The following is a 24,978-nucleotide window of genomic DNA, read 5'->3' on the forward strand; positions in this document are numbered from 1 at the left end:
AGGAATTAAGGTGATGCTGGCTTCATAGAAAGAATTTGGGAGGATTCCCTCTTTTTCCATTGTTTTGAATAGTTTGAGAAGAATTGGAGTTAGTTCTCCTCTAAATGTGTGGTAGAACTCAGCAGTGAATCCATCTGGTCCTGGTCTTTTCTTTGTTGGGAGGGCCTTTATTACTGTTTCAATTTCTGTGTCAGTTATTGGTCTGTTTAGGTTTTCTGTGTCTTCCTGGCTCAGTTTAGGTAGGTTGTATGTGTCCAAGAATCTATCCATTTCTGATAGATTTCCCTGTTTGCTGGCATACAAGTCCTTGTAGTAATTTCTGATGATTCTTTTTATTTCTGTGGTGTCTGTTGTTATGTTTCCATCTCTTATCCTATTGATTTGGGTCTTTTCTCTTCTTTTTTTAGTGAGTTGGGCCAATGGGGTGTCAATTTTGTTTATTTTTTCAAAAAACCAGCTCCTCGTTTGGCTGATTTTTTGTAATGTTTTTTTGGATTCAATCCTGTTGATTTCTTCTTTGATTTTAATTATTTCTCTTCTACTGGGTTTGGGTTTGGTTTGCTGCAGATTTTCTAGATCCTTGAGATGACTTGAAAACTCATCTATTTGGCGCCTTTCCAATTTCTTGATGTAGGCACCTATTGATATAAATTTTCCTCTTAACACTGCTTTTGTTGTATCCCATAGGTTTTGGTATGTTGCACTTTTATCCTCTTTTACTTCCAGAAAATTTTTGATTTCTCTTTTAATTTCTTCCATAACCCATTGTTCATTCAGGAGCATGTTGTTCAATCTCCATGTGTTTGCACGTGCTCTAGGGATTCCCGAGTTGCTAATTTCCAATGTCATTCCTTTGTGGTCTGAGAAGCTGCATGGTATGATTCTAATTCTTTTGAATTTGCTGAGACTTGCTTTATGGCCTAGTATGTGGTCAATCCTAGAGAAGGTTCCATGTACTGCTGAGAAGAATGTGAAGTCTTTACATGTAGGATGAAATATTCTGTAGATATCTGTTAGATCCATTTGGGCTATAGTGTCATTTAAATCTACTGTCTCCTTGTTGATCTTCTGTCCTGTTGATCTGTCTATCTCTGAGAGTGGAGTATTGAAGTCCCCCAGTACTATTGTATTGGGGTCTAAGTCTCCCTTTAAGTCCCTTAACAAGTCTTTTAAATAAGCTGGTGCCCTGTAATTAGGTGCATATACATTGATAATCATTATGTCTTCCTATTGAATGGATCCCTTAATCATTAAATAGTGCCCCTCTTTGTCTCTCCTAACAGTTTTTGTGGTAAAGTTTATGTTGTCCGATATTAAGATGGCTACGCCCGCTCTTTTTTTCGTTTCTGTTGGCATGGTATATCTTTTTCCAGCCTTTCACTTTCAGCCTGTATGGATCATTGTTGGAAAGATGAGTTTCTTGTAAGCAGCAAAAAGTTGGGTTTTGTTCCTTAACCCAATCAGCCAATCGGTGTCTTTTAGCTGGACAGTTCAGGCCATTAACATTCAATGTGACTATTGAGAAGGAGTAACTTTGCCCTGTCATTTGCCAAAGATTTTTTCTAATATATGGTTTGAGATTCCTATGATCTTTTGCCGTGAGGTTTCCTTCCTTTACCTTCTTTCATATTGGTGACCGTGTTTCTGTGTTTCTGTATGTAACACATCTTTAAGCATCTTTTGCGGGGCTGGACGAGTGGCGACATATTCTTTCAATTTCTGTTTGCTGTGAAAGGTCTTTCTTTCACCTTCATTCATAAATGAGAGCTTTGCAGGATATAATATTCTGGGTTGGCAGTTTTTCTCTTTTAGTACCTGGGCTATATCTCGCCATTCTCTCCTATTGTAGGGTTTCTGAAGAGAAGTCAGCTGTGAGTCTAATTGGAGATCCTCTGAGAGTAATCTGGCGTTTCTCTCTTGCACATTTTAGGATCTTTTCTTTATGTTTCACTGTGGTGAGTTTGATTATCACGTGTCGTGGTGAGGATCTCTTTTGGTCATGTTTATTAGGGGTTCTATGAGCTTCCTGTACTAGGGTGTCTTTGTCCTTCTCCAAACCTGGGAAATTTTCTGCTAGTATCTCACTAAAAAGGCCTTCTAATCCTTTCTCCCTCTCCATGCCTTCAGGAACTCCTAGAACCCGAATGTTGGGTTTTTAATAGTATCCTGTAGATTCCTGACAGTATTTTTTAGATTTCTGATTTCTTCTTCTTTTCTTTGATTTGATTGTTTCCTTTCCTGTTCTCTGTCTTCTAATTCTGATATTCTCTCTTCTGCTTCACCCATTCTGTTTTTAAGGCTCTCTAATGCGTTTGTCATTTGATCTATTGAGTTCTTCATTTCATTATGGTTTATCATCACTATCACAGTTTCATGTTCTACTAGTTGTTTCATTTCATTTTGATTCCTCCTTAATATTTCATTTTCACGAGAGAGATTTTCTATCTTGTCCATTAAGGATTTCTATAGTTCAAGAATTTGTTTTTGAGAACTTCTTAATGTTCTTATCAATTTTTTGAGATCTGCTTCTTGCATTTCCTCTATCTCTTCATCTTCATAATCTTGGATTGGGGTGTCTTGTTCATTTGGAGGCATCATAGTGTCTTCCTTGTTCTTGTTACCTTGGTTTCTACGTTTGTTGTTTGGTATGTTGGAGATAATTTATGTTTTCTTTTTTTTCGCTGTGGTGATTTTTTCTCGTTATACTATGCCTCTAAGTGGGCTGTCTGCTTTGATGGATCCTTAGAGGCTGTGATGGGTGTGGCCAGAGTGCTCTGCTTGATTCTTCAGGTTTAAGGCTGTGCAAAAGTGACTCACCTTGCTCCTTGCTGGATCTCTCTTTCTCTCTATCTCTCTCTCTCTTTTTTGACTCAGTTGGAAAGTAATTCCGAATGGCTGAGTGTAATTGAGGGTAGTTGAAATCTGGCCTCTGTGAGTATTCGTTTGATTTACCCCTGGGACCATACAAAGAGTTTATGCAGCCCTCAATGTGTTCTCATGTTTCACCAAAGTTCCAAAGTTACTGAGTTTGTGTACTCGTTGCCGCTTTACATATGTAAAATGGTGCCTGCTCTTTGTTTTGCTCAAGTGGAGGGAGGGGCCTCTGCCTTTCCCCACCAATGTCTCGCATTTCTGAGGCTTTTGTCTTACCTCCCGTTCATTCCCGCGCTGGTGAGATTCTGTGGCTCGGCTCCTGTGGTTGGGTTTCCACATGGTGGGCTCCTTGTAGGTCCTCTGTGTCACATCCACTAGATCCGGAAGCGTTTCCTCTGCAGTTTTTTTCTTGAATCTTTTCCTGAGGCTACAGTAATTCCACTTTTATGAATATTTTCCAGACTATCGGCGCAGGTCCTCACTATCCGCCATCTTGGCTCCGCCTCCACTGTTTTAATAAAGCGTACAATTACCGCTGCTTTCACAGGCGTCCCTGTGGATTTCAGCAGCCGGTTTATTAGCACCCTCATTTTTACCACCGATGGTGCGATTCCCATTTTTGAGTTTCCGTGGATATCTCCTAGGTTTATCCGTAGACTCCCATCTATAGACGTTTCAAATTTGAATTTTCTTACCTTCTCCCGTCGGTGATTCGCATCCGAGTCATGGCACCAGATGGCGGAAATCAGTGGGTCCCCAACAAGACTGAGATCCATATAGCAAGCAAGAATCCACAACGTTTATGTGCTTTTCAGCTTTTCTTTATTGCTTCTCTCCTTCCTCCCCTCTCCCGTTCTCTACAGGCACCCCTCTTATATAGTCTACAGCCCGATTACTAAAAATGGGCATGAAAAACAGGATGTGCTTCCTCAAACTATTGTTTCAGTTTGAGTCCTGCATGAAAAACAGGATGCACTTCAGTACGTTGTTTTTAAGTGAGCCAGGCTACGTGCCCTCCAGCCACAGGGAATGGTTGTCACAAGCAGCCGGCCTGTGGTTCCCCACAATTTCAAAACATTCAGGAAAGCAACATAAAGCAGGTATAACTGAGACATATTTTCAGTTATGAACATTTCTAGCATCTACTTTAATAAACAAAAAGGAAATTAATTATTGTGCATATTTTCATGGATAACTCTACCATATAAAATGACATTGCTATTTATAAGTTGATGGTCTGCTGTGTTTTATTTTAAACAGTGATTCATTTTATTTATATGAAAATATTTCTAGACTGCCTTGTGTTTTTTGAGAGGAAGAGAGAGAAACTGAGAGAAAGAGAGACATGTTTGAGAGACCAATCTTTCAGTGCTTCACCTCTCAGTGCCTGCTGTGACTGAGCTAGGATTGAAGTCAGAGCCAGGGGCCTTGAAAAAAATTAACTGACAGGGATCCAATAGCTCTGAGTCGCTACCACTCACTCAATGGGTTTTTTTTTTTTTTTGGAGGAAAAATCTGGGGTCAGGAGTCAGAACCAAATTAGAAACCTAGCTACTATCATGGGGGACAAGGTCATCTTAAATGCAAGACCAAATGCCTAACCAACAATGGCTTTTAGTTTTGCTTGTTTGACAATGCTGAAAGGCTACTTCACTTTGGATTTTGTTTACAAAGTTTGAAAATGTGAAGCAACTCCTGAGAAAAATAATTTAGGTTCTCCTAGAACTGATCTGATTCTTGAAAGCTTTCAAAGAAACTTTATCCGGTTTTATGAGAATAATGTAGCATTTGGGGAAAAAGATGCAGCCCAGGAGCCCTGCACTGGAGGCCAAGATGGAGAAGATCTCCACAGCCACTATGACCTTCCCCTTGGTGCTGTGGTAGACAGGCAGGAAGGTCACCCAGACACTGCAGAACACCAGCATGCTGAACGTCAGGAACTTGGCTTCATTGAATGTGTCAGGCAGATTCCTAGCTAGGAATGCCACAGTGAAGCTCACCAGGGCCAAGGAGCCCAGGTAGCCCAGGACACAGTAGAAGGCAGTGACCGAGCCCTTATTGCACACCAGGATGATGTGGCCAGGCTCAGAGTGTACATCTGTGTCAATAAAGGGAGGAGAACTTCCCAACCAGATGCCACAAAGAGCCAGTTGGATGAAGGAGCAGATGGGAATGATGAAGTTAGAAGCTCCTATTACCAGCAATTGCCTCATTATTCTTCCAGGTTTCAGAGCTTTGAAGGCCAGAATCACAGTCATGGTCTTGGCCAGCACAGTGGAAACAGCCACTGTGAACACAAGGCCAAATGCTATTTGCTGGAGGAGGCAGGTGGCTGTGTTGGGACGGCCAATGAAGAGTAAGGAGCAGAGAAAGCACAGGAGGAGGGTGATGAGCAGGACGTAGCTGAGGGTCCTGTTATTGGCCTTGACGATGGGAGTGTCTCGGTGCCTCACAAAGACCCAGAGGATCGCAGCTGTGAGGACAGAGAAGCACAGAGCCATGCAGGCCAGAGCCATCCCTAGAAATTCCTTAAAGCCCAGGAAGGTCACCAGCTTGGGGAGGCAGTGGTTTCTCTCCAGGTTTGGGTACTCATGATCTGCACACGGGGTGCACTGCTCTGCATCTGTGGGGAAAAGGAAGATTGTGTTTCCATTTCACAATTTGCTCCTTTTTCCCTGTTCAGGAAAAGGGTCACTTTTTCAATGTCAGGCTGAGTCCAGCCTGCTCTGACGTATACCAAGAAACACCAAAGGGTATTTCTGCACTCCTGACACAGGGTGAATGCTTGACTCCCATAGAAGAAACCAATTCAAAGAAGCTGCTTTGTACGTGGGGCTCAGTGGTCTCATCCTGTTGCTCAGAGATTTTTTTCAGTGTTTTAATTTCTATGAAATGGTGAATTTCCTGTAATTCATATGGGCTTGGATTCTTCCAAGCCCTCTTCTCTACAGTCAACAGTGTCTTTCTCAGGAGAAGCCTTTTGTTCACATGGGTTGGAATATTTATCGGGAGTCGTCAGTGTTAAGGTTTTTCTCCCTTATCCTCAAATGGAGATGACCTATATAAATCATGTGTCATTCCTGGGGCCTCCATACATTTTTCTCTCTGCTAATTCCTACATGGACTCGTCTTGTCACTATTTCCATATAACTGTTGTGATACTGTGGTTGAATAGAAGAGAATAGTAGCTGGTTGTCTTTCTGAGGTTGTAGGGAGTACGTGATATTTTCATCTTTACTGAAAGACAACTAGGCACTCTTGTTAACCTGAATGCATGACGTGTTCACCAGTTTAGCACATGTGAACACCACATTGTACACCAAATTTTCTTACTTAAAATAGTCCACTTCTGCTGCTACAGCATGAGAGAAGTCTTTAAGAACAGGCCAGTTTGTGAATTTGTCTCTCTTTCAATCAAATGTTCAACAAACAAAAATTGGGTCAGTGTTCTGCTGTAGTAAGTAAAACCACCACCTGCAAAGCCAGTATCACATATGTGCATTGTTTTTTGTTCCAGTTCATAAATTTCCAATCCTGCTTCCTGTGAATAACCTGGAGCAAGCAGCAGAAGGTTGTCCAAGAACATTGGACCCCCACACCCATATGGGAAACTCAAATGAAGCTCCTGGTTCCAGGCCTCTACCTGGCCCAGCCCACGACATTGTTTTCATTGGGGGCATGAGCAATTACATTCAGGTTTCTCTCTCTCTCTCTCTCTCTCTCTCTCTCTCTCTCTCTCTCCTGTTCTCTTAATCTCTGATTTTCAAATACAATATATAAATCTTTTTAGAAGCAAGAATATGGTATTAGTAGGGCTACACTTGCAGTAAGAGTCCTACTCAGTTTTTATCCTTTGTGTTCATGCAAGAATACAAGCTTCAGGGACTGGAGTTGTGATGTAGGAGGCAAAGCCACGGCTGGGGTTGATGGCATCCAATACAGGCACCAGTTCATGTCCTGGCTGCTCCTCTTCCCAACCAACTCCATGCCAATGTGCCTGAAAAACCATCATAGGGAGCCCAAATACTTGGACCTCTGCAATGCCTGGTAGTAGCTCATAGTTTCTGGCTTTGGCCAGGCCCAGTTCAGGCCATTGCAGCTTTCTGGCGAATGAACTACCAGATGTAAAATCTTCTCTTTTACTTCTCTCTCTCTCTTTCTGTTAGAGTCTCCCTCTCTCTGTAAATGACATTCAAACAGAGAACCAAACATATTTAAAAAGAGAGAGAGAGAGAAAATATAAACATCTGTAAATATTTGAAGATTTCTCTCTTACAATTCTTTTCAATGTGCACCCTTAACTTTTCACAGAATCTGTAGTTGCTTCTGGTACCTGTATCAGAGATGCACTGGACACACATAGGCAAGTGTACATTGTACAATCGGTCAAAGCATGATACTATACTTTTCTTCCTTTCACTAACTTATTGCATCTTGAATACTTTCACAAAACGTGAAGTCATTTTTTGTTATCTTATTCATAGGGGAAACTATATAGAGCTTATTTCAAGATACTGAAATAAAAATATTTATAGAGATAAGACTATGGAAATGAAACATCCTTTTCAAAGAATTCAAATTATTATAAAGATATTTATTCTACATTGAACAGTGGAGCTATTTACCCATGAGACTTAGTACATTTTTACATTTCTCAAAACGATTGGTTTGATATTTAACATTGCTTAAATGTTTGCCTTTTGCAAAGGATTTTGGGGTTACCAAGTTGCATCATTTTTAGGATTTTGTGTCTCTATATGTCACATTGTTTTTTCTCTTACTCTATTATATACATCCAAAGGACAAAGTGGTGGCTTTTGTTATGTGTGCTGCACACCATGCACAAATTCAAAGATGTAGCACAGAAAATACACAGTATTCACATCACAATTCATGTGAAGTAGCTCCCTGCTCATCAGTTGTGTATGGAAAAGGTTTGATTTCAAGCTCTTTAGAAATCCAAAGGGAGCCTTAACAAACACAAATATTATATTTCTTGATTAGACCTTAGGTCTCAGATTGAGATAGTCTCCTCCAGCACTGGATGGGAAAGAAGGATACCAGATAGAATCAGTGTCAGAGAAGAGCTAGAGAGGATAAGCACCGCCAGACAACAACTTACACACATAATGAGATGGCGTTAGTGAGCATACAACAAGGTTATGGAAAGAGTGAGTGAAGGTGTGCATGGAGAACAATAGGACACTCTGATCCCATTGCAAATGTTCTTGGTTCCCTTTTATCAAGAGATAGTTCAGAGGCTGGAGTCCTCATAGCTCAGTTCTAGGGATTTTACCTGTATGATTGGAAATGTCTCTTTCTGAACAAATAACACAAGTATAGCAGCAGACAGGTCTTTCTTCATGTGTCATTTTCCTGAATCCTGGACCACACCTCTGGCTACACAAAGACTGAGGAGTCTGCGGGGAAAAGAGAAGTGAGGATGATTGGTTTGCATGACATTAGTCACTGTGATAGGATGAATCCATTTGCCTTATCAGCCCCAAGGACATCACTATGTCCTTCCCAATCTGTATCTCCTTGATTTTACCTAGACATCCAATTTGGAGTTTCTATGATGCTAGTTAGAGGTTATTCATCTGTGTAACAAATAATAGGAGGGTACCTGATCACCTAAATTTCATTCATCACCAGATATATGCTTCCTGACATTTCTCTCTTTATTGAATTGTTTCCTCTGAAATCTTTGCCGTTCAGCTTTTTATTTCATAATTATTTTGAGAATGTGTATGCCTGAGACTATTTTACATGCCTGTTTCCTTAATTTAGTAGATTTTACATGCCAGAAAAATCATATCCAAAATTCAGAATGATTAGGTACACTTCTGAGTAACTACTCAGCAAAATCAAGCCCACACAGAAAGGATGAGACAATTTTATAAAACATATCTATGTTGTAAAACATAGATTGTGCATTGATCTAATTCTGGACTCTTAGAGCCAGGAAGGGAATCCATTCCAAATACTACCAATGCATATGTGGTGTAACAAATAATAGTTATAAAATTCACCCGCAAAATTGTCTGGGTATTTCACAGCTCAGTTTTTAGAAAATATTTGACCAGATCTATCAGCTCCTGTTCCAAAGAAAAACTGAACTGTTTGGCAAGCATAATGAAAATATAGAGGATTGAAATGGTTTCTACAAATAGGTGATGGATAAGTCCACTCATAATTTACTTGTGTTCATACTGCATCAAAACATAATAATGACTCTCACCATTTGATTAAAATATCACTATGCTTATAAATATATATCTAATACATGAATAATTTTCATGTTATATAAATAAAAAAGTTGAAATAAAATTTTGGAATTTGTGTAGACGTGCACTTAGTAACTTTATGTCTACATATTGATCTCTGTTCCTTAACATTGTTCTTTCTCATCACTCAAACTCAGGATGTATAAATATGCCCGGAGTAAAAACAACAATATCTAATACAAATGTGCACTTTTATACACACTGGCTCATATATGTGTAAGCAACACCATATCTTTTGAAGCCAAGATGGGAACTGAGAATTGAATGCTTATTTAAATCTCACACATTGTGTCCTCTCAGACTCTCCTCAGACCCTCTGTAGGTACCCAACATTCCCATGGATCCACACCTCCTTGAATGCTGCAGGCCATTCTATCATCTCTTCATTGAGGACCAAGCCTTGGTCATGTGCATTCTCAGAGGAAAACTCCCCGATTTTAATGAGCAACCGAAATCCAGCAGGAAAGTTCACAATGTTGTGGATATCGTAGTGTTTCATACGGTGTCTCGTTTCATGGAAGGAAACATCCTCCCCAGCACTGTTGGTAAATTGGATGTTCCTCAGAAGTGGATGAAGCTGGAGAGGAGGCACAATTGGAAAGAGGGAGAGCATTCAGATTAGAGGTGCACATGTGCTGAGAAATCCTTCTATTGCCTCCTTCTATCCTCAGAGAGTCTATTTGGTTGCCTTTTGTCTGAATGGTCCCCATATTGTGGGTTCAAGTGAGGGGAATTCTGCCTCTCCCCTATTAGAATGATGGGGAGTATCTGATTCCAAACAGAGAAATCACAGAATGTGTCCCACAGAGTGGCTGACCATGAATGATTGGTTAGAGATTTAGGAAAGCTGGCTACCATTATGGATAGTGAACTATACCCATTCCCTTGTTGTGAATGGAATGGGAGAGGGCACAGGAGATTGAGGGTTGCAGGTGGGAGAGAAGTTATGTGGTGGGGGAGCCACTGTAATCCAAAAGCTGTACTTTGGAAATTTTTATTTATTAATTAAACAATAAAAAATTTTTAAAAAATAAATCTTACAATGTTTTAATGTAAATACTTCATGAATACAACAAGAAATTGTACAATATATTCGTTGGTTATGAACTTCTGAGTCCTCACTTATTGTTGACCTAGCAATTAAGTAATACTAGCAGAAATAAAAGAAACCATTGTTTAGCCTCTAACTCAGTTTTTAAAAAATAAATGTACTCATTCCATAAAAAAATCATATATTTTTTTTTGGTGATATATACTTCATAATATAGATTGGAAAAAAATCCACAATGTAAAAAACGAATCTGATATCTCTGGATTTGATTTTTGCTCATCAACCTTGTGTACATTCCTGTGGAGCAGTGGTATTTCTACTTTTCACTTGTGGAACATTATGATTAGTGGGGTATTATCCTGTGATTTAACATAAATTGAAATTAAAAGGAAAATGGAAAGGAATTAGAGGTGATTGACAAAAGAAAGCAAGACACAATGGTTATCTTCTTAGAATTCTATCAATGAAATACATGAAATCTGTTCTTTTATATCAGTAAATTTTTCTTTAATTTAACAAAATTTGGGCTGACCTTGTGGTGCAGCAGGTGAAGCCTCTGTCCACAGTGCCCAGCATCCCTGTGAGTGCCGGTTCAAATCCCAGCTGTTCTACTGCTGATTCAGCTTTCTGCTACTGCCTAGGAAAGCACAGATGAGGGTCCAAGTGCTTGGGCCCCTGCACTCACATGGGAGATGTGGTTGAAGCTCCTGTATCCTGGCTTGACCCGGCCTAGACCAGGTCTGTGCAGCCATTGCTGAGTGAATCAGCAGATGCAAGATCTGTCTTCTCTTTCTCTCTCTATCTCTCCCTCTCTCCCAGTAACTCTGATTTTCGAATAATTTTTTAAAGTTTAACAAATTTGAATGAAATATGAGTTGATTTTGGTTAAATGAATAAGAAATCCAAGCATAATGTTTCTTAAAAAACATTTTGAAAATCTTCTTGTACATCCCTGGTTGCACCTCAGAGTTCTAAACTTATAAAAATGTGTATGCTGTGGCGGAGCCAAGATGGTGGATAGTGAAGACGTGCGCCGATAGTCTGCGAAAATAAAGTTTCATAAAAGTGGAATTACTGCAGCCTCAGGAAAAATCTCAAGAAAAAAACTGCAGAGGAAAAGCTTCCGGATCTAGTGGATGTGACACAGAGGACCTACAGAGAGCCCACCGCGTGGAAACCTGCCGCGGGACCCGAGCCGCAGAATCTCGCCAGCGCGGGAATCAGAGGTAAGACAAAAACCTCAGAAACTCTCCTCCTCCCGCCTCCGCCTGCAGCTCTGCCGCGGCTGCGGCGGTGGCGTCCCGAGCGCCTCTCTCCGTGGTCCCAGTCCCAGGGAGCGCGCGCAGGCACTACGGCGGCGGCGGCGGCGGCGGCGGCGGCGATCCTGTGGCCCGGCTCACCCTCGGCGACAGCGCCTGGAGAGGAAGATCACGGGAGACGTGCCAGGTGGAGCCGTGGATCGCCAGCTGAGGCAAGGCCTCAGGAAAAGACTCAAGAAAAAAACTGCAGAGGAAACGCTTCCAGACCTAGTGGATGTGACACAGAGGACCGACAAGGAGCCCACCGCGTGGAAAAGAAACCGCGGGAGACAAGCCACAGAATCTCCCCAGCGCGGGAACCAACGACAGGTAAGACAAAAGCCCCAGAAATGCGAGACATTAGTGGGCAAATGCAGAGGCCCCACCCTCCACTTGAGCAAAACAAAGAGCAGGCACCATTTTACATATGTAAAGCGGCAACGAGTACACAAACTAAGTAACTTTGGGTCTATGGTGAAACTTGAGAACACATTGAGGGTTGCATAAACTCTATGTGTGGTCCCAGGGGTAGTTCAAACGAATACTCACAGAGGCCAGATTTCAACTACCCTCAATTACACTCAGCCATTTGGAATTACTTCCCAACTGAGTCAAAAAAAAGAGAGAGAGACAGAGAGACAGAGAGATCCAGCAAGGAGCAAGGAGAGTCACTTTTTGCACAGCCTGAAACCTGAAGAATCAAGCAGAGCTCTCTGGCCACACCCACCACAGCCTCTAAAGATCCATCAAAGCAGACAGCCCACTTAGAGGCATAGTATAACGAGAAAAAAAACACCACAGCAAAACAACAACAACAACAACAACAAACAAACATAAATTATCTCCAACATGCCAAACAACAAACGTAGAAGCCGAGGTAACAAGAGCAAGGAAGACACTATGATGCCCCCAAATGAACAAGACCCCCCAATCCAAGATTATGAAGATGAAGAGAGAGAGGAAATGCAAGAAGCAGATCTCAAAAACTGATAAGAACATTAAGAAGTTCTCAAAAACAAATTCTTGAACCACAGAAATCCTTAATGGACAAGATAGAAAATCTCTCTCGTGAAAATGAAATATTAAGGAGGAATCAAAATGAAATGAAACAACTAGTAGAACATGAAACTGTGATAGTGACAAGAAACCATAATGAAATGAAGAACTCAATAGATCAAATGGCAAACACATTAGAAAGCCTCAAAAACAGAATGGGTGAGCAGAAGAGAGAATATCAGAATTAGAAGACAGAGAACAGGAAAGGAAACAATCAAATCAAAGAAAAGAAGAAGAAATCAGAAATCTAAAAAATACTGTCAGGAATCTACAGGATACTATTAAAAACCCAACATTCGGGTTCTAGGAGTACCTGAAGGCATGGAGAGGGAGAAAGGATTAGAAGGCCTTTTTAGTGAGATACTAGCAGAAAATTTCCCAGGTTTGGAGAAGGACAAAGACACCCTAGTACAGGAAGCTCATAGAACCCCTAATAAACATGACCAAAAGAGATCCTCACCACGACACGTCATAATCAAACTCACCACAGTGAAACATAAAGAAAAGATCCTAAAATGTGCAAGAGAGAAACGCCAGATTACTCTCAGAGGATCTCCAATTAGACTCACAGCTGACTTCTCATCAGAAACCCTACAAGCTAGGAGAGAATGGTGAGACATAGCCCAGGTACTAAGAGAGAAAAACTGCCAACCCAGAATATTATATCCTGCAAAGCTCTCATTTATGAATGAAGGTGAAAGAAAGACCTTTCACAGCAAACAGAAATTGAAAGAATATGTCGCCACTCGTCCAGCCCTGCAAAAGATGCTTAAAGATGTGTTGCATACAGAAACACAGAAACACGGTCACCAATATGAAAGAAGGTAAAGGAAGGAAACCTCACAGCAAAAGGTCACAGGAATCTCAAACCATATATTAGAAAAAATCTTTGGCAAATGACAGGGCAAAGTTACTCCTTCTCAATAGTCACATTGAATGTTAATGGCTTGAACTGTCCAGTTAAAAGACACCGATTGGCTGATTGGGTTAAGGAACAAAACCCAACTTTTTGCTGCTTACAAGAAACTCATCTTTCCAACAATGATCCATACAGGCTGAAAGTGAAAGGCTGGAAAAAGATATACCATGCCAACAGAAATGAAATAAGAGCGGGCGTAGCCATCTTAATATCGGACAACATAAACTTTACCACAAAAACTGTTAGGAGAGACAAAGAGGGGCACTATTTAATGATTAAGGGATCCATTCAACAGGAAGATATAACGATTATCAATGTATATGCACCTAATTACAGGGCACCAGCTTATTTAAAAGACTTGTTAAGGGACTTAAAGGGAGACTTAGACCCCAATACAATAGTACTGGGGGACTTCAATACTCCACTCTCAGAGATAGACAGATCAACAGGACAGAAGATCAACAAGGAGACAGTAGATTTAAATGACACTATAGCCAAATGGATCTAACAGATATCTACAGAATATTTCATCCTATATCTAAGGACTTTACATTCTTCTCAGCAGTACATGGAACCTTCTCTAGGATTGACCACATACTAGGCCATAAAGCAAGTCTCAGCAAATTCAAAAGAATTAGAATCATACCATGCAGCTTCTCAGACCACAAAGGAATGAAGGTGGAAAATAGCAACTCGGGAATCCCTAGAGCACGTGTAAACACATGGAGATTGAAAAACATGCTCCTGAATGAACAATGGGTCATAGAAGAAATTAAAAGAGAAATCAAAAATTTTCTGGAAGTAAATGAGGATAACAGCACAACATACCAAAACCTATGGGATACAACAAAAGCAGTGTTAAGAGGAAAGTTTATATCAATAGGTGCCTACATCAAGAAATTGGAAAGGCACCAAATAGATGAGCTTTCAAGTCATCTCAAGGATCTAGAAAATCTGCAGCAAACCAAACCCAAACCCAGTAGGAGAAGAGAAATAATTACACTCAAAGAAGGAATCAACAGGATTGAATCCAAAAAAAAATTACAAAAAATCAGCCCAACGAGGAGCTGGTTTTTTGAAAAAATAAACAAAATCGACACCCCATTGGCCCAACTCACTAAAAAAAGAAGAGAAAAGACCCAAATCAATAGGATCAGAGATGATAATGGAAATGTAACAACAGATGCCACAGAAATAAAAAGAATCATCAGAAATTACTACAAGGACTTGTATGCCAGCAAACAGGGAAATCTATCAGAAATGGACAGATTCTTGGACACATACAACCTCCCTAAATTGAGCCAGGAAGACATAGAAAACCTAAACAGACCCATAACTGACACAGAAATTGAAATAGTAATAAAGGCCCTCCCAACAAAGTAAAGCCCAGGGCCAGATGGATTCACTGCTGAGTTCTACCAGACATTTAGAGAAGAACTAACTCCAATTCTTCTCAAACTATTCAGAGCAATCGAAAAAGAGGGAATCCTCCCAAATAATTTCTATGAAGCCAGCAGCACCTTAATTCCTAAGCCGGAAAAAGATGCAGCATTGAAAGAGAATTACAGACCAATATCCCTGATGAACATAGATGTAAAAATACTCAATAAAATTCTGGCCAATAGAATGCTACAACACATCAGAAAGATCATCCACCCAGACCAAGTGGGATTTATTCCTGGTATGCAGGGATGGTTCAACATTCGCAAAACTATCAACATAATACACCACATTAACAGACTGCAGAAGAAAAAACATATGATTCTCTCAATAGACGCAGAGAAAGCATTTGATAAAATACAACACCCTTTCATGATGAAAACTCTAAGCAAACTGGGTATGGAAGGAACATTCCTCAATACAATCAAAGCAATATATGAAAAACCCAAGACCAACATCCTATTAAATGGAGAAAAGTTGGAAGCATTTCCGCTGAGATCTGGTACCAGACAGGGACGCCCACTCTCACCACTGTTTTGGCCAGAGCTATTAGGCAAGAAAAAGAAATTAAAAGGATACAAATGGGGAAGGACGAACTCAAACTATCCCTCTTTGCAGATGATGTGATTCTTTATTTAGGGGATCCAAAGAACTCTACTAAGAGACTGCTGGAACTCGTCGAAGAGTTTGGCAAAGTAGCAGGATATAAAATCAATGCACAAAAATCAACAGCCTTTGTATACACAGGCAATGCCACAGCTGAGGAAGAACTTCTAAAATCATTCCCATTCTCACTAGCTACAAAAGCAATCAAATACCTTGGAATAAACTTAACCAAAGACGTTAAAGATCTCTACGATGAAAACTACAAAACCTTACAGAAAGAAATAGAAGAGGATACCAAAAAATGGAGAAATCTTCCATGCTCATTGATTGGAAGAATCAATATCATCAAAATGTCTATTCTCCCAAAAGCAGTTTATACATTCAATGCAATACCAGTCAAGATACCAAAGACCTTCTTCTCAGATCTGGAGAAAATGATGCTGTAATTCATATGGAGACACAGAAGACCTCGAATAGCCAAAGCAATCTTGTACAACAAAAACAAAGCCGGAGGCATCACAATACCAGATTTCAGGACATACTACAGGGCAGTTGTTCTCAAAACAGCATGGTACTGGCACAAAAACAGATGGATAGACCAATGGAACAGAATAGAAACACCAGAAATCAATCCAAACATCTACAGCCAACTTACATTTGATCAAAGATCCAAATCTAATCCCTGGAATAAGGACAGTCTATTCAATAAATGGTGCTGGGAAAATTGGATTTCCACATGCAGAAGCTTGAAGCAAGACCCCATACCTATCACCTTACACAAGGGAAGGAGAGAACTTCCACTTTGACTATGACCCTTTCGGAATAAGATCAAAGTCAGCGAACCCTAAAGGCTTCCATAGCCCTGGGAACTCATGACTAGAGCCTAGGGAGATTACTGACGCCATGAACAGGAGTGTCAAATTGTTAAGTCAGCAACAGGAGTCACTGTGTACTTACATCCCATGTGGGATATGTCCTTAATGTGTTGTCTAATGTGCAGTGATGCTATAACTAGTACTGAAACAGTATTTTTACACTTTGTGTTTCTGTGTGGGTACAAACTGATGAGATCTTTACTAATTATCTACTGAATCGATCTTCTGTATATAAAGAGAATTGGAAATGAAAAAAAACAACCTGGTGTTAAATTGGAAATGGCATAGAATATTAATTAATTTTAAAAAATATTATGTAGGATCTCTGTCTTTAATGTGCTGTACATTGTTATTTAATGCTATAATTAGTACTCCAATGGTAGTTTTTTCACTTTATGTTGCTATATGGGGGCAAACTGTTGAAATCTTTACCTAATATATACTAAACTGATCTTCTGTATATAAAGAGAATTGAAAATGAATCTTGATGTGAATGGAAGGGGAGAGGGAGCGGGAAAGGGGAGGGTTGCGGGTGGGAGGGAAGTTATGGGAGGGGGGAAGCCATTGTAACTCATAAGCTGTACTTTGGAAATTTATATTCATTAAATAAAAGTTTAATAAAAAATGTGTATGCTGTGTATGTGCAGTCTATTTTTATAGCATTTTCACCTCAGTAGAGTTTCACAGTAATATGCATGACTTTTATTTGTCTCTCTGCACTTTGACCTTTGTACCTTTGAGATGATAGGGGAAATATTTTATAACCAAAAAGATAATTAGGCCCAGCACCTTGGCTCACTAGACTAATCCTCCACCTGAGGGGCCAGCACCCCAGGTTCTAGTGCCAGTTGGGGCACTGGTTCTGTCCCGGTTGCTCCTCTTCCAGTCCAGTTCTCTGCTGTGGCTCAGGGAGGCAGTGGAGGATGACCCAAATCCTTGGCCCTGCACCCACATGGGAGACCACGACAAAGCACTTGGCTCCTGGCTTCGGATCCGGACCTCATGGTAGCTGTAGCAGCCATTTGTGTGGTGAACCCATGGAAGGAAGACCTTTCTCTCTGTCTGTCTCTCTCTCACTGTCTAACTTGGCATGTCAAACAATAAAAAAAATAATTAAAAATACCCTGATGGAAGTTAGGATCTGAACAGTGTGTACTAGCCCTGAGTTTCTGAGTCTTGATGCTTTTGTGAGATGACCAATTCTTTAAACAACTATCATCATGTCTACATTGACTTGAACCAAGAACTTCATAAATAATAATTTATCTTTGGAAATATTCTTGGCCAATATTCTTAATTTACTCATCATGAGGCTACCAAATCACAACTGGTATGTCAACTATTACTGTACATAAACACAGAAATTACATAGTCAATAAACATGCTGATGTCTGTTTACATATATGTATAATATATAGTATGTATATTTCTTCTTTGAGACATTAAATTTACTTGATTTACTAAATAATTTGATCAGTATATTTTCCTGTACATGCATGGAGAAGTTCCTAGTTGTGTTCTACAGTGGGTATTAGATTTATGTGAGCCAGAGTTAAAATCCAGACAAATCCATGTATATCCCAGTGGGTGTGCCCTTCCACTTTGACTATGACCCTATCGGAATAAGATCAAAGTCAGCGAACCCTAAAGGCTTCCATAGCCCTGGCAACTCATGACTAGAGCCTAGGGAGATTACTGACGCCATGAACAAGAGTGTCAAATTGTTAAGTCAGCAACAGGAGTCACTGTGTACTTACATCCCATGTGGGATCTGTCCTTAATGTGTTGTCTAATGTGCAGTGATGCTATAACTAGAACTGAAACAGTATTTTTACACTTTGTGTTTCTGCGTGGGTACAAACTGATGCGATCTTTACTAATTATATACTGAATCGATCTTCTGTATATAAAGAGAATTGGAAATGAAAAAAAAACCTGGTGTTAAATAGGAAATGGCATAGAAAATTAATTAATTTTTTAAAAAATAATATGTAGGATCTCTGCCTTTAATGTGCTGTACACTCTTATTTAGTGCTATAACAAGTACTCCAACAGTATTTTTTTTTTTCATTTCGTGTTGCTATATGGGGGCAAACTGTTGAAATCATTACCTAATTTATACTAAACTGATCTTTTGTATATAAAGAGAATTGAAAATGAAAAAAAAAACACAAAAAACTGGAGATAATTAGGCCGGTGCCAGAGCTTATCATCTGCCTGGCGGCGCCAGCACACCACATTCTAGTCCCGGTCGTGGCACCGGATTCTGTCCTGGTTGCCCCTCTTCCAGGCCACTCTCTAGTGTGGCCAGGGAGTGCAGTGGAGGATGGCCAAGTGCTTGGGCCCTGCATGCCATGGGAGACCAGGATAAGCACTTGGGTCCTGCCATCTGATCAGCGTGGTACGCCGGACGCAGCACGCTAGCCGCGGCGGCCATTGGAGGGTGAACCAACAGCAAAGGAAGATCTTTCTCTCTGTCTGTCTCAATCACTGTCCACTCAGCATGTAAAAAAAAATTTTAAAAAACTGGAGATAATTGCATTCTATTATATAAGCCAGGCACAAAAAATATTAAGTTTTCTCTTATATGTGCTAGCTTATAAAAGAGTTTAAAATTCTGTGGTGTCAAGTCATTGGCTATCTGTAGACTTACGTGCATGTCTTAGTGTGTATACTGTTTTTAAATATTTTCAGCATGTTCCATAGCAGAAAATGTTTTCTAAAATGTTCAATAGCAGATCACAAATACTCCACACACAGATAACTATTACAGATGTATCTAGGCCCAGTGAGATGTGAAAGAGCCCATTTTCCAACATGCCTGATCATGTTAGCTTTTTCCACATGAAAACCTGGTCATGTGGAACTACACTAAATACCTGAGGATGCCAACAGGTGTTCAGTGCATGTCCTGTTCTGGGAGATGTTTACCTGCCATGGAAGAATCCTAGGTTGAGCTGCATCTCCTGGAGATCCCTTTTCTATTTGCTCGGAAAGCATCTTATGGAGGGCGTGGGCCACTGCATACACAGCACTGTAGATGAAATAGCTGGAGTCAGATGTGGTCAGCATGTCAATGTGTCCTGGGAAAAACTCAAAGGAAGCATTTGGGGGGCAGACTCCAACTGTTCCACAGTGTGAGCCCCGAGGTAAGCAGTGAAGAGCATGAAGCCATAGTTGACTGAGGAAGAAATCTTCTGGGTAGTGGGAAGGGTCCACTGTCTTGACAAAATGCTTGAGGCCAGGGATTTCCCCCTTGTGATGTGAAAATGAGAAGCCTCCATGGAAAGAGTGCAGCATGTGTTCTGTCTCGAGCAGAGCAATCTCCCATTTTGCAGCCATGATCCACACCTTCCCCAAGGTCAAATAGTATTGGCTTAGAAATTCCATGGTATACAGACTGCTCACATCCCCATATAGAATATACACATTTGCTGACAAAATGTGAAGATCAGCTAAGAAAGATATTTTAGTGTTTTCATACCTTTTCTTAGAGTCAGGAAGCTTTAATGCATAGGCCAAGCAGACACCTTTCTTTACCATCTCGGCTAAAATATCCTGAAGGAACTGCTCTCCTTTCAGATCATTAGATACAAAGATCGCCACCCAAATCCAGCCAAAATGGAGCAGCAATGAGAGCATTCCGCAGGCCAGAGAGCTGTCACTGGTGGCCATCTGATAGATGGATGGAAACTTGGCTCTCTCACTTAGCATGGGATCAAAGGGACCATATGTGATCTGAATGGAAAGAAAACCATCACGATCTGAATTGTGTGGGTAAAGAAGGCCAATTTATACCAACTGGGCTCAGAGAAATCCATGCTTCAATGCCTATTGCTTTCAGGAGGAGAAATACATATCCTCATTCATAGCATGAAAGAAAATGTGTAAGACACCCATATATCTTCATATTCACCCGAAGGAAGAAGAATGCATGGATTTTGGACCAGGACATTAGACTTTCCCACTTCTCACCCCATGTCACATTTGGAGAACAGTTCCACTGCAACTGATGTTAAATATTACCTCTGAGACAAACAACCCTTTACTCTCTTGATCACTTCATAGTTTGAATTTCCTTTGTTTTCACAGCATAGCCTAAATGGCTTTGAATGATACATTCACCTACCATCTCTGAGTTTTGGTAAAGTTGCTTTTCAGGCCACAATCTTCCTAAGCTATTCCATTCTAGCTTGATGTTAATTAGTGCAGATTGCTACCCATTTGAAATGGGTCTCTTTAAGAATCCTGAAAACGTGAATTCACACCCCTGGTGGAAGCTTGATTGAATTACTTAATTGGTACCTGACACCTTCTTATGAGATTTTAATTGAGTGCTAGTCCATCAGTTTCACCACAGAGTGTCAGCACCAGCACAATACTGGGCATTGGGTGACTAAACCTATGAATGTGTGTGCACTGTCTGCCTCTCTTTGTTTCTCAGTCTATCAAACACACTCCAAGATTAAATCACTGTGTTGACATGGAAAGTGAGCTGGGAGCCCTGTGAAAGAATCTGCTGAATGTGATGAAGTCAGGATTGGGATAGGGAGAGGGGGAGATCTCTTGTAACTGCAACTCAGCACCAAACACTCTTTGATGATCTTTGGGACAGTCCTGGTCCTCAGTGTGCTCCAAATGAAAGTACAGGCCGATGATTTATATACCCATGTCTAACATGGAGTCATCCTAGGATATGTCTGTGCTGTGGGTATTTCCTGTGAATAGTCAACAATCAGCATTGCCAGCAGGTGTGGATGGACACCTTGGCCCAAGATGGATCTGGGTGGAGGCTCTCTGCTTCCACTGCTCCTTCCCTTTCTCACAGCCAAATGAGATCTCCAGAATCTCTTTCACCTCACAGTGGTATATGTCACATGGCTTCCAATGACCCTTGCTTCAGATGTGACAGATCTGGTGGGAGATGGAAACATTTCTCTCTAGAATTCACAACCCATTTACCTGTGGGGTTTTGTACAGCTCCAACATCGTTCCAATTTCAGCTGAAAATACTGACGTGGTTCCAGCAATGATGGCAACTGTCTTGCCTTGTGTCTGGCAGGTGTAGTTAGGGATGAGATGATGCTTTCCCGTCAGCCAGTGCAGAGTGCTCCTCAGGGTGAACTGACCACTGGTAACAGAATTGTAGAGTTGGAAACCCAGGGTCAGGTTGGGGAGGAGCTGGGGGTCCTTATTGATCTCCTGGATGGCAAAACGGAAGGCCAGCACATATTGGTAGTTCTTCCACAGCTGCCTAAAGAGAGGGGAAGCATCAGGGAGAAGGGAGACACCATGGAATTCAGAGCAACAACACAGCCATGCCCTGAGGCAGCAATGTTCAGACCTGGGCTGGCACTCAGTGGTGCCTCAGCTCTGACACATGCAGGAGGAGTGAGTGAGCTTCCAAGGGCTCTAGAAGATCGTGGTATGACCCTCAGACTCTTCTGAAGCAAACTGTGTTCATGAGCACACTCACTTTCCCAAGCCCTTCAGGAAAGCCTTGATGAGCCCCAACATGGGATTTCACTTCTACTTAGGGATGGAACCCAAGTGGCAAACATCTCTGTTTTCAGTAACTTCTAAAATAGTTGAACATCATCTGACTTGTCGGGTATGTTAGCATTTGGGAGCATCTCTCATCTATTCACCAAAGCCATTTTCACGAGCCCTTTCTGTAATTTTCCACTTACTGAACCAACACTCACAGAAGTAATTTTGTTCAAATATATTTGCCTTGAAAATGAGCACTTTATTCAGAAGGTCTAATTCTCAGAAGATTTACAAAGTTCACTTTATTTTTATTCACTGTTTTCCTCATGCACTGAAATCTCTTTCAACATTTCACTTTTTACTCTTTAACATTCTCTGCATGTTTCTATACAGCTTAAGGAAAATTATGAGTTCTTGGGATATAGTAATGGCTCTGAAATGTAACTGGTCTGAGAGTGTGGATGTTTTCTTTTCATACAATGGATAGCTTTGCTCCTCTTCTTGGAATTTTTTTCTTATTTTTACAATTCATCCATAATTTGAATGTCAAGCAAATACATACTTGTCAATACATTATGTGGGATTTAATAAATGTGTGCAATCATCTGTTGTATAGGTGCATTGATTCATGTGTTGAATGCTGAGCTTAATAGATTGTCATTTCAATATGTGTTACATTCATGAAATATGTTTATGCATTTACTAAAATGCAGTGTTTGATTCAAGGTTAGTACATTCTTTCTCAACTTTCACACAATCTTGTATTATTCTTACACACAGAACTTGAAATTTTATTTTTTTATAAAAAAGTCAAATTTTGTTCCTTTTAGTAAAAGGTTGATTCAAAATGTTTTTTACTTCAAAAACAATGATTATTTCTTATACACTAAGTAGACCCATCAAAATTATGCCACTGATAATTGTTCCATACATTCTTCTAGTTACTTGAATGGAAATTCAGAGCATTAAATCGAAATATTTATTGCTTTTAATCATTTTGCTTCATTGCAATTAATTCCCTTATAAGGGGATTTTTATTCACTGCTGGGTTACTTACAGCACTTGCTGTCAGCTGCAAGTGAAATATTTACTTCTTCTTTCCCTGTATACAAAGTTGCCAGCTCTTAAATTCTGACCCTGCACATTCATTTGAGGACTCTTGAAGGCTGATCAGGAGGTGAGATCAATAGAGTGGATACAAAATGTCCAACTCACACTCTGTGCAGGATGGAGAGAAATCATAAAATGGAAAGGGAAGGTTGTGAAAGGCAAAAGAAGGGAAGGAACTCCAGCCTTCTTTCATCTGCAGTCCTAAACTTCTGTGTATGTTCTTTTTCTTAGAATTCTCAACTGCAATTAACCACTCACAGATACAAGCACACTCTCACAGTCTGAACCACAGTTGACACATACCTCAATGTGGCACTTACCACTTTGTTTCCACTTTGTCCATTGGCATGGATAAAAAAGATAACCGGATGAGGTCTGATTCTGGTTCCAGAAAGTAAAGGGGGAAAAACCCACCCAGTACCAGGTCTCCATCTCTGTAGACACTTGGTCTCATGGAATTATAACAGTTCCTGGGAGGTATGTCCTGTGAACTGCATGAAAAATTCAGAAGTAGGTTGAGAAACATCATAGAAAACAACATGTCAAGTCAACCCACCGTAAAGTCAAAGGCCCAAATCCCTGTTGAAATTAGGTGAAAATGGCCTGGATTGTATCTGCTATCTCAGCTCCCTGCAGGGAGAACAGAGCTCTGTGAGGGCACAGCTGATCCCAATAGAGCTGTATGTTCTCAACCTGTAGCCAGTATGTGCTACTCTACTGAGTCACACAGGGACACAGCTAGAATCATAAGGAAGACATTTCCAAGAAAGTCACAGGGCTGAGGCCTTGACTTACTGTCCCTGTGATCAGATCACCTCTGGCTTCTATATATTTCCATAGCTTCATTTGTGACCCATCCGGGAACTCATGGCATCATCCCGCCCTGAGGCCAAGCACCTGCCACTCTCCATTAGGAGGAAAAACAGTTTTGAAAAAACATGCCTTGGACTCTCATTCCTCCCTAGGGCATTGCCAGGACAGAGCTCTGTAAACCTGTGTGCACAGGGGCAAAGAGTTGTTAGGTCAGTCGACAGTTTTGAGGCATTTGGCAATTGTAGAAATAATTACTTTGGGAATTAAAAAAATATTCAGTTTCATCATGTCACAAAATCCTTTATCAAGAAATTGAAAGGTCACATTCACCACTGATGACCATATGTGTACCCCAGAATGTCTCTTCATGGCTGTGCCTAATATCTCTCCCAGGCCTGTAGTACTCTAATGGAGAAATGGAATTCATGAATTGGAAATAAGTATGTGTATCCAGAGAAGAGCAGTATTTCATCCCTGCACTTACCTTTTTACATCATCTTGTGTAATCTATGTGTTTGTAGTACATCAAAATACAGTAACATTTCTCACCATATAGAATTAAGCCTTTCAATGAATACAGGAATATATATAGCATCTGTGTGTGTGTGTGTGTATTACCTCTTAATTTGCTTCTAACCCATGTATTAACTTTCTTCCTAATATATTCTCAAATGCTTTTGAAAGTTGTACATTTGAAAGACACTTGCTGATGACATGTGTGAGGAACATCATATTTTATGCATACATGTGAAATAAGAATTGAATGCATATTTAAAATTTCACACATCATCTCCTCTCACCTCCCTCTGTTTTGAATATTTCTCTTGGAAGGAAACCTCCTTGAATGCCGTAGGCCTTTCTATCTGTCTGCATGGATGACCAAGCCTTGGTCATGTGCACACTTGCAGGGAAACTCCAATTTGATACTTCACTTGATCTTAAACAAAAGGCTGAGAAGCGATAGGGAAACTCGAATTTGAGCCAACAACCCAAGACCCAGAGGAAAATCCACACACTATGGATATTGTGGTGTGCTATATGGTGACTTGATGATAGGGGGATTCTTCAACCCCAGCACTGTTTGTAAATAGGCTTTTCCTTGGATGTTGCCGAACCTGTAGGACAAGCATAATTGGAAAGAGAGAGAGCACTCAAATGA

At 40.5% G+C, this 24,978-nt stretch overlaps 1 protein-coding gene across 1 annotated transcript; it reads right to left on the reverse strand.

The window, feature by feature from the left end:
* Positions 1 to 4,583: 4,583 nt before the first annotated feature.
* LOC133750022 (vomeronasal type-2 receptor 116-like) lies at positions 4,584 to 24,713 on the reverse strand. Its single transcript, XM_062179409.1, has 8 exons — positions 24,620 to 24,713; positions 23,327 to 23,387; positions 21,369 to 21,660; positions 19,338 to 20,144; positions 11,566 to 11,678; positions 9,511 to 9,700; positions 8,171 to 8,294; positions 4,584 to 5,497 (listed from the first exon to the last, which is right to left on the reverse strand). The coding sequence occupies exons 1-8, from the start codon at positions 24,711 to 24,713 to the stop codon at positions 4,584 to 4,586; spliced, it is 2,595 nt and encodes an 864-aa protein (XP_062035393.1).
* Positions 24,714 to 24,978: the final 265 nt, after the last annotated feature.

Source organism: Lepus europaeus, chromosome 20 (genome assembly GCF_033115175.1).
Source record: "Lepus europaeus isolate LE1 chromosome 20, mLepTim1.pri, whole genome shotgun sequence".
NCBI lineage: Eukaryota > Metazoa > Chordata > Mammalia > Lagomorpha > Leporidae > Lepus > Lepus europaeus.

Coding starts and splice junctions, on each gene's coding strand:
- LOC133750022 (XM_062179409.1), bottom strand. CDS start 24,713: ATGACCAAGGCTTGGTCATCCATGCAGACAGATAGAAAGGCCTACGGC. Junction 9,701..11,565: donor CCGCCGCCGCCGCCGCCGCC/GTAGTGCCTGCG, acceptor ATTTACCAACAG/TGCTGGGGAGGATGTTTCCT. Junction 5,498..8,170: donor AGACATTTCCAATCATACAG/GTAAAATCCCTA, acceptor TTTTCCCCACAG/ATGCAGAGCAGTGCACCCCG.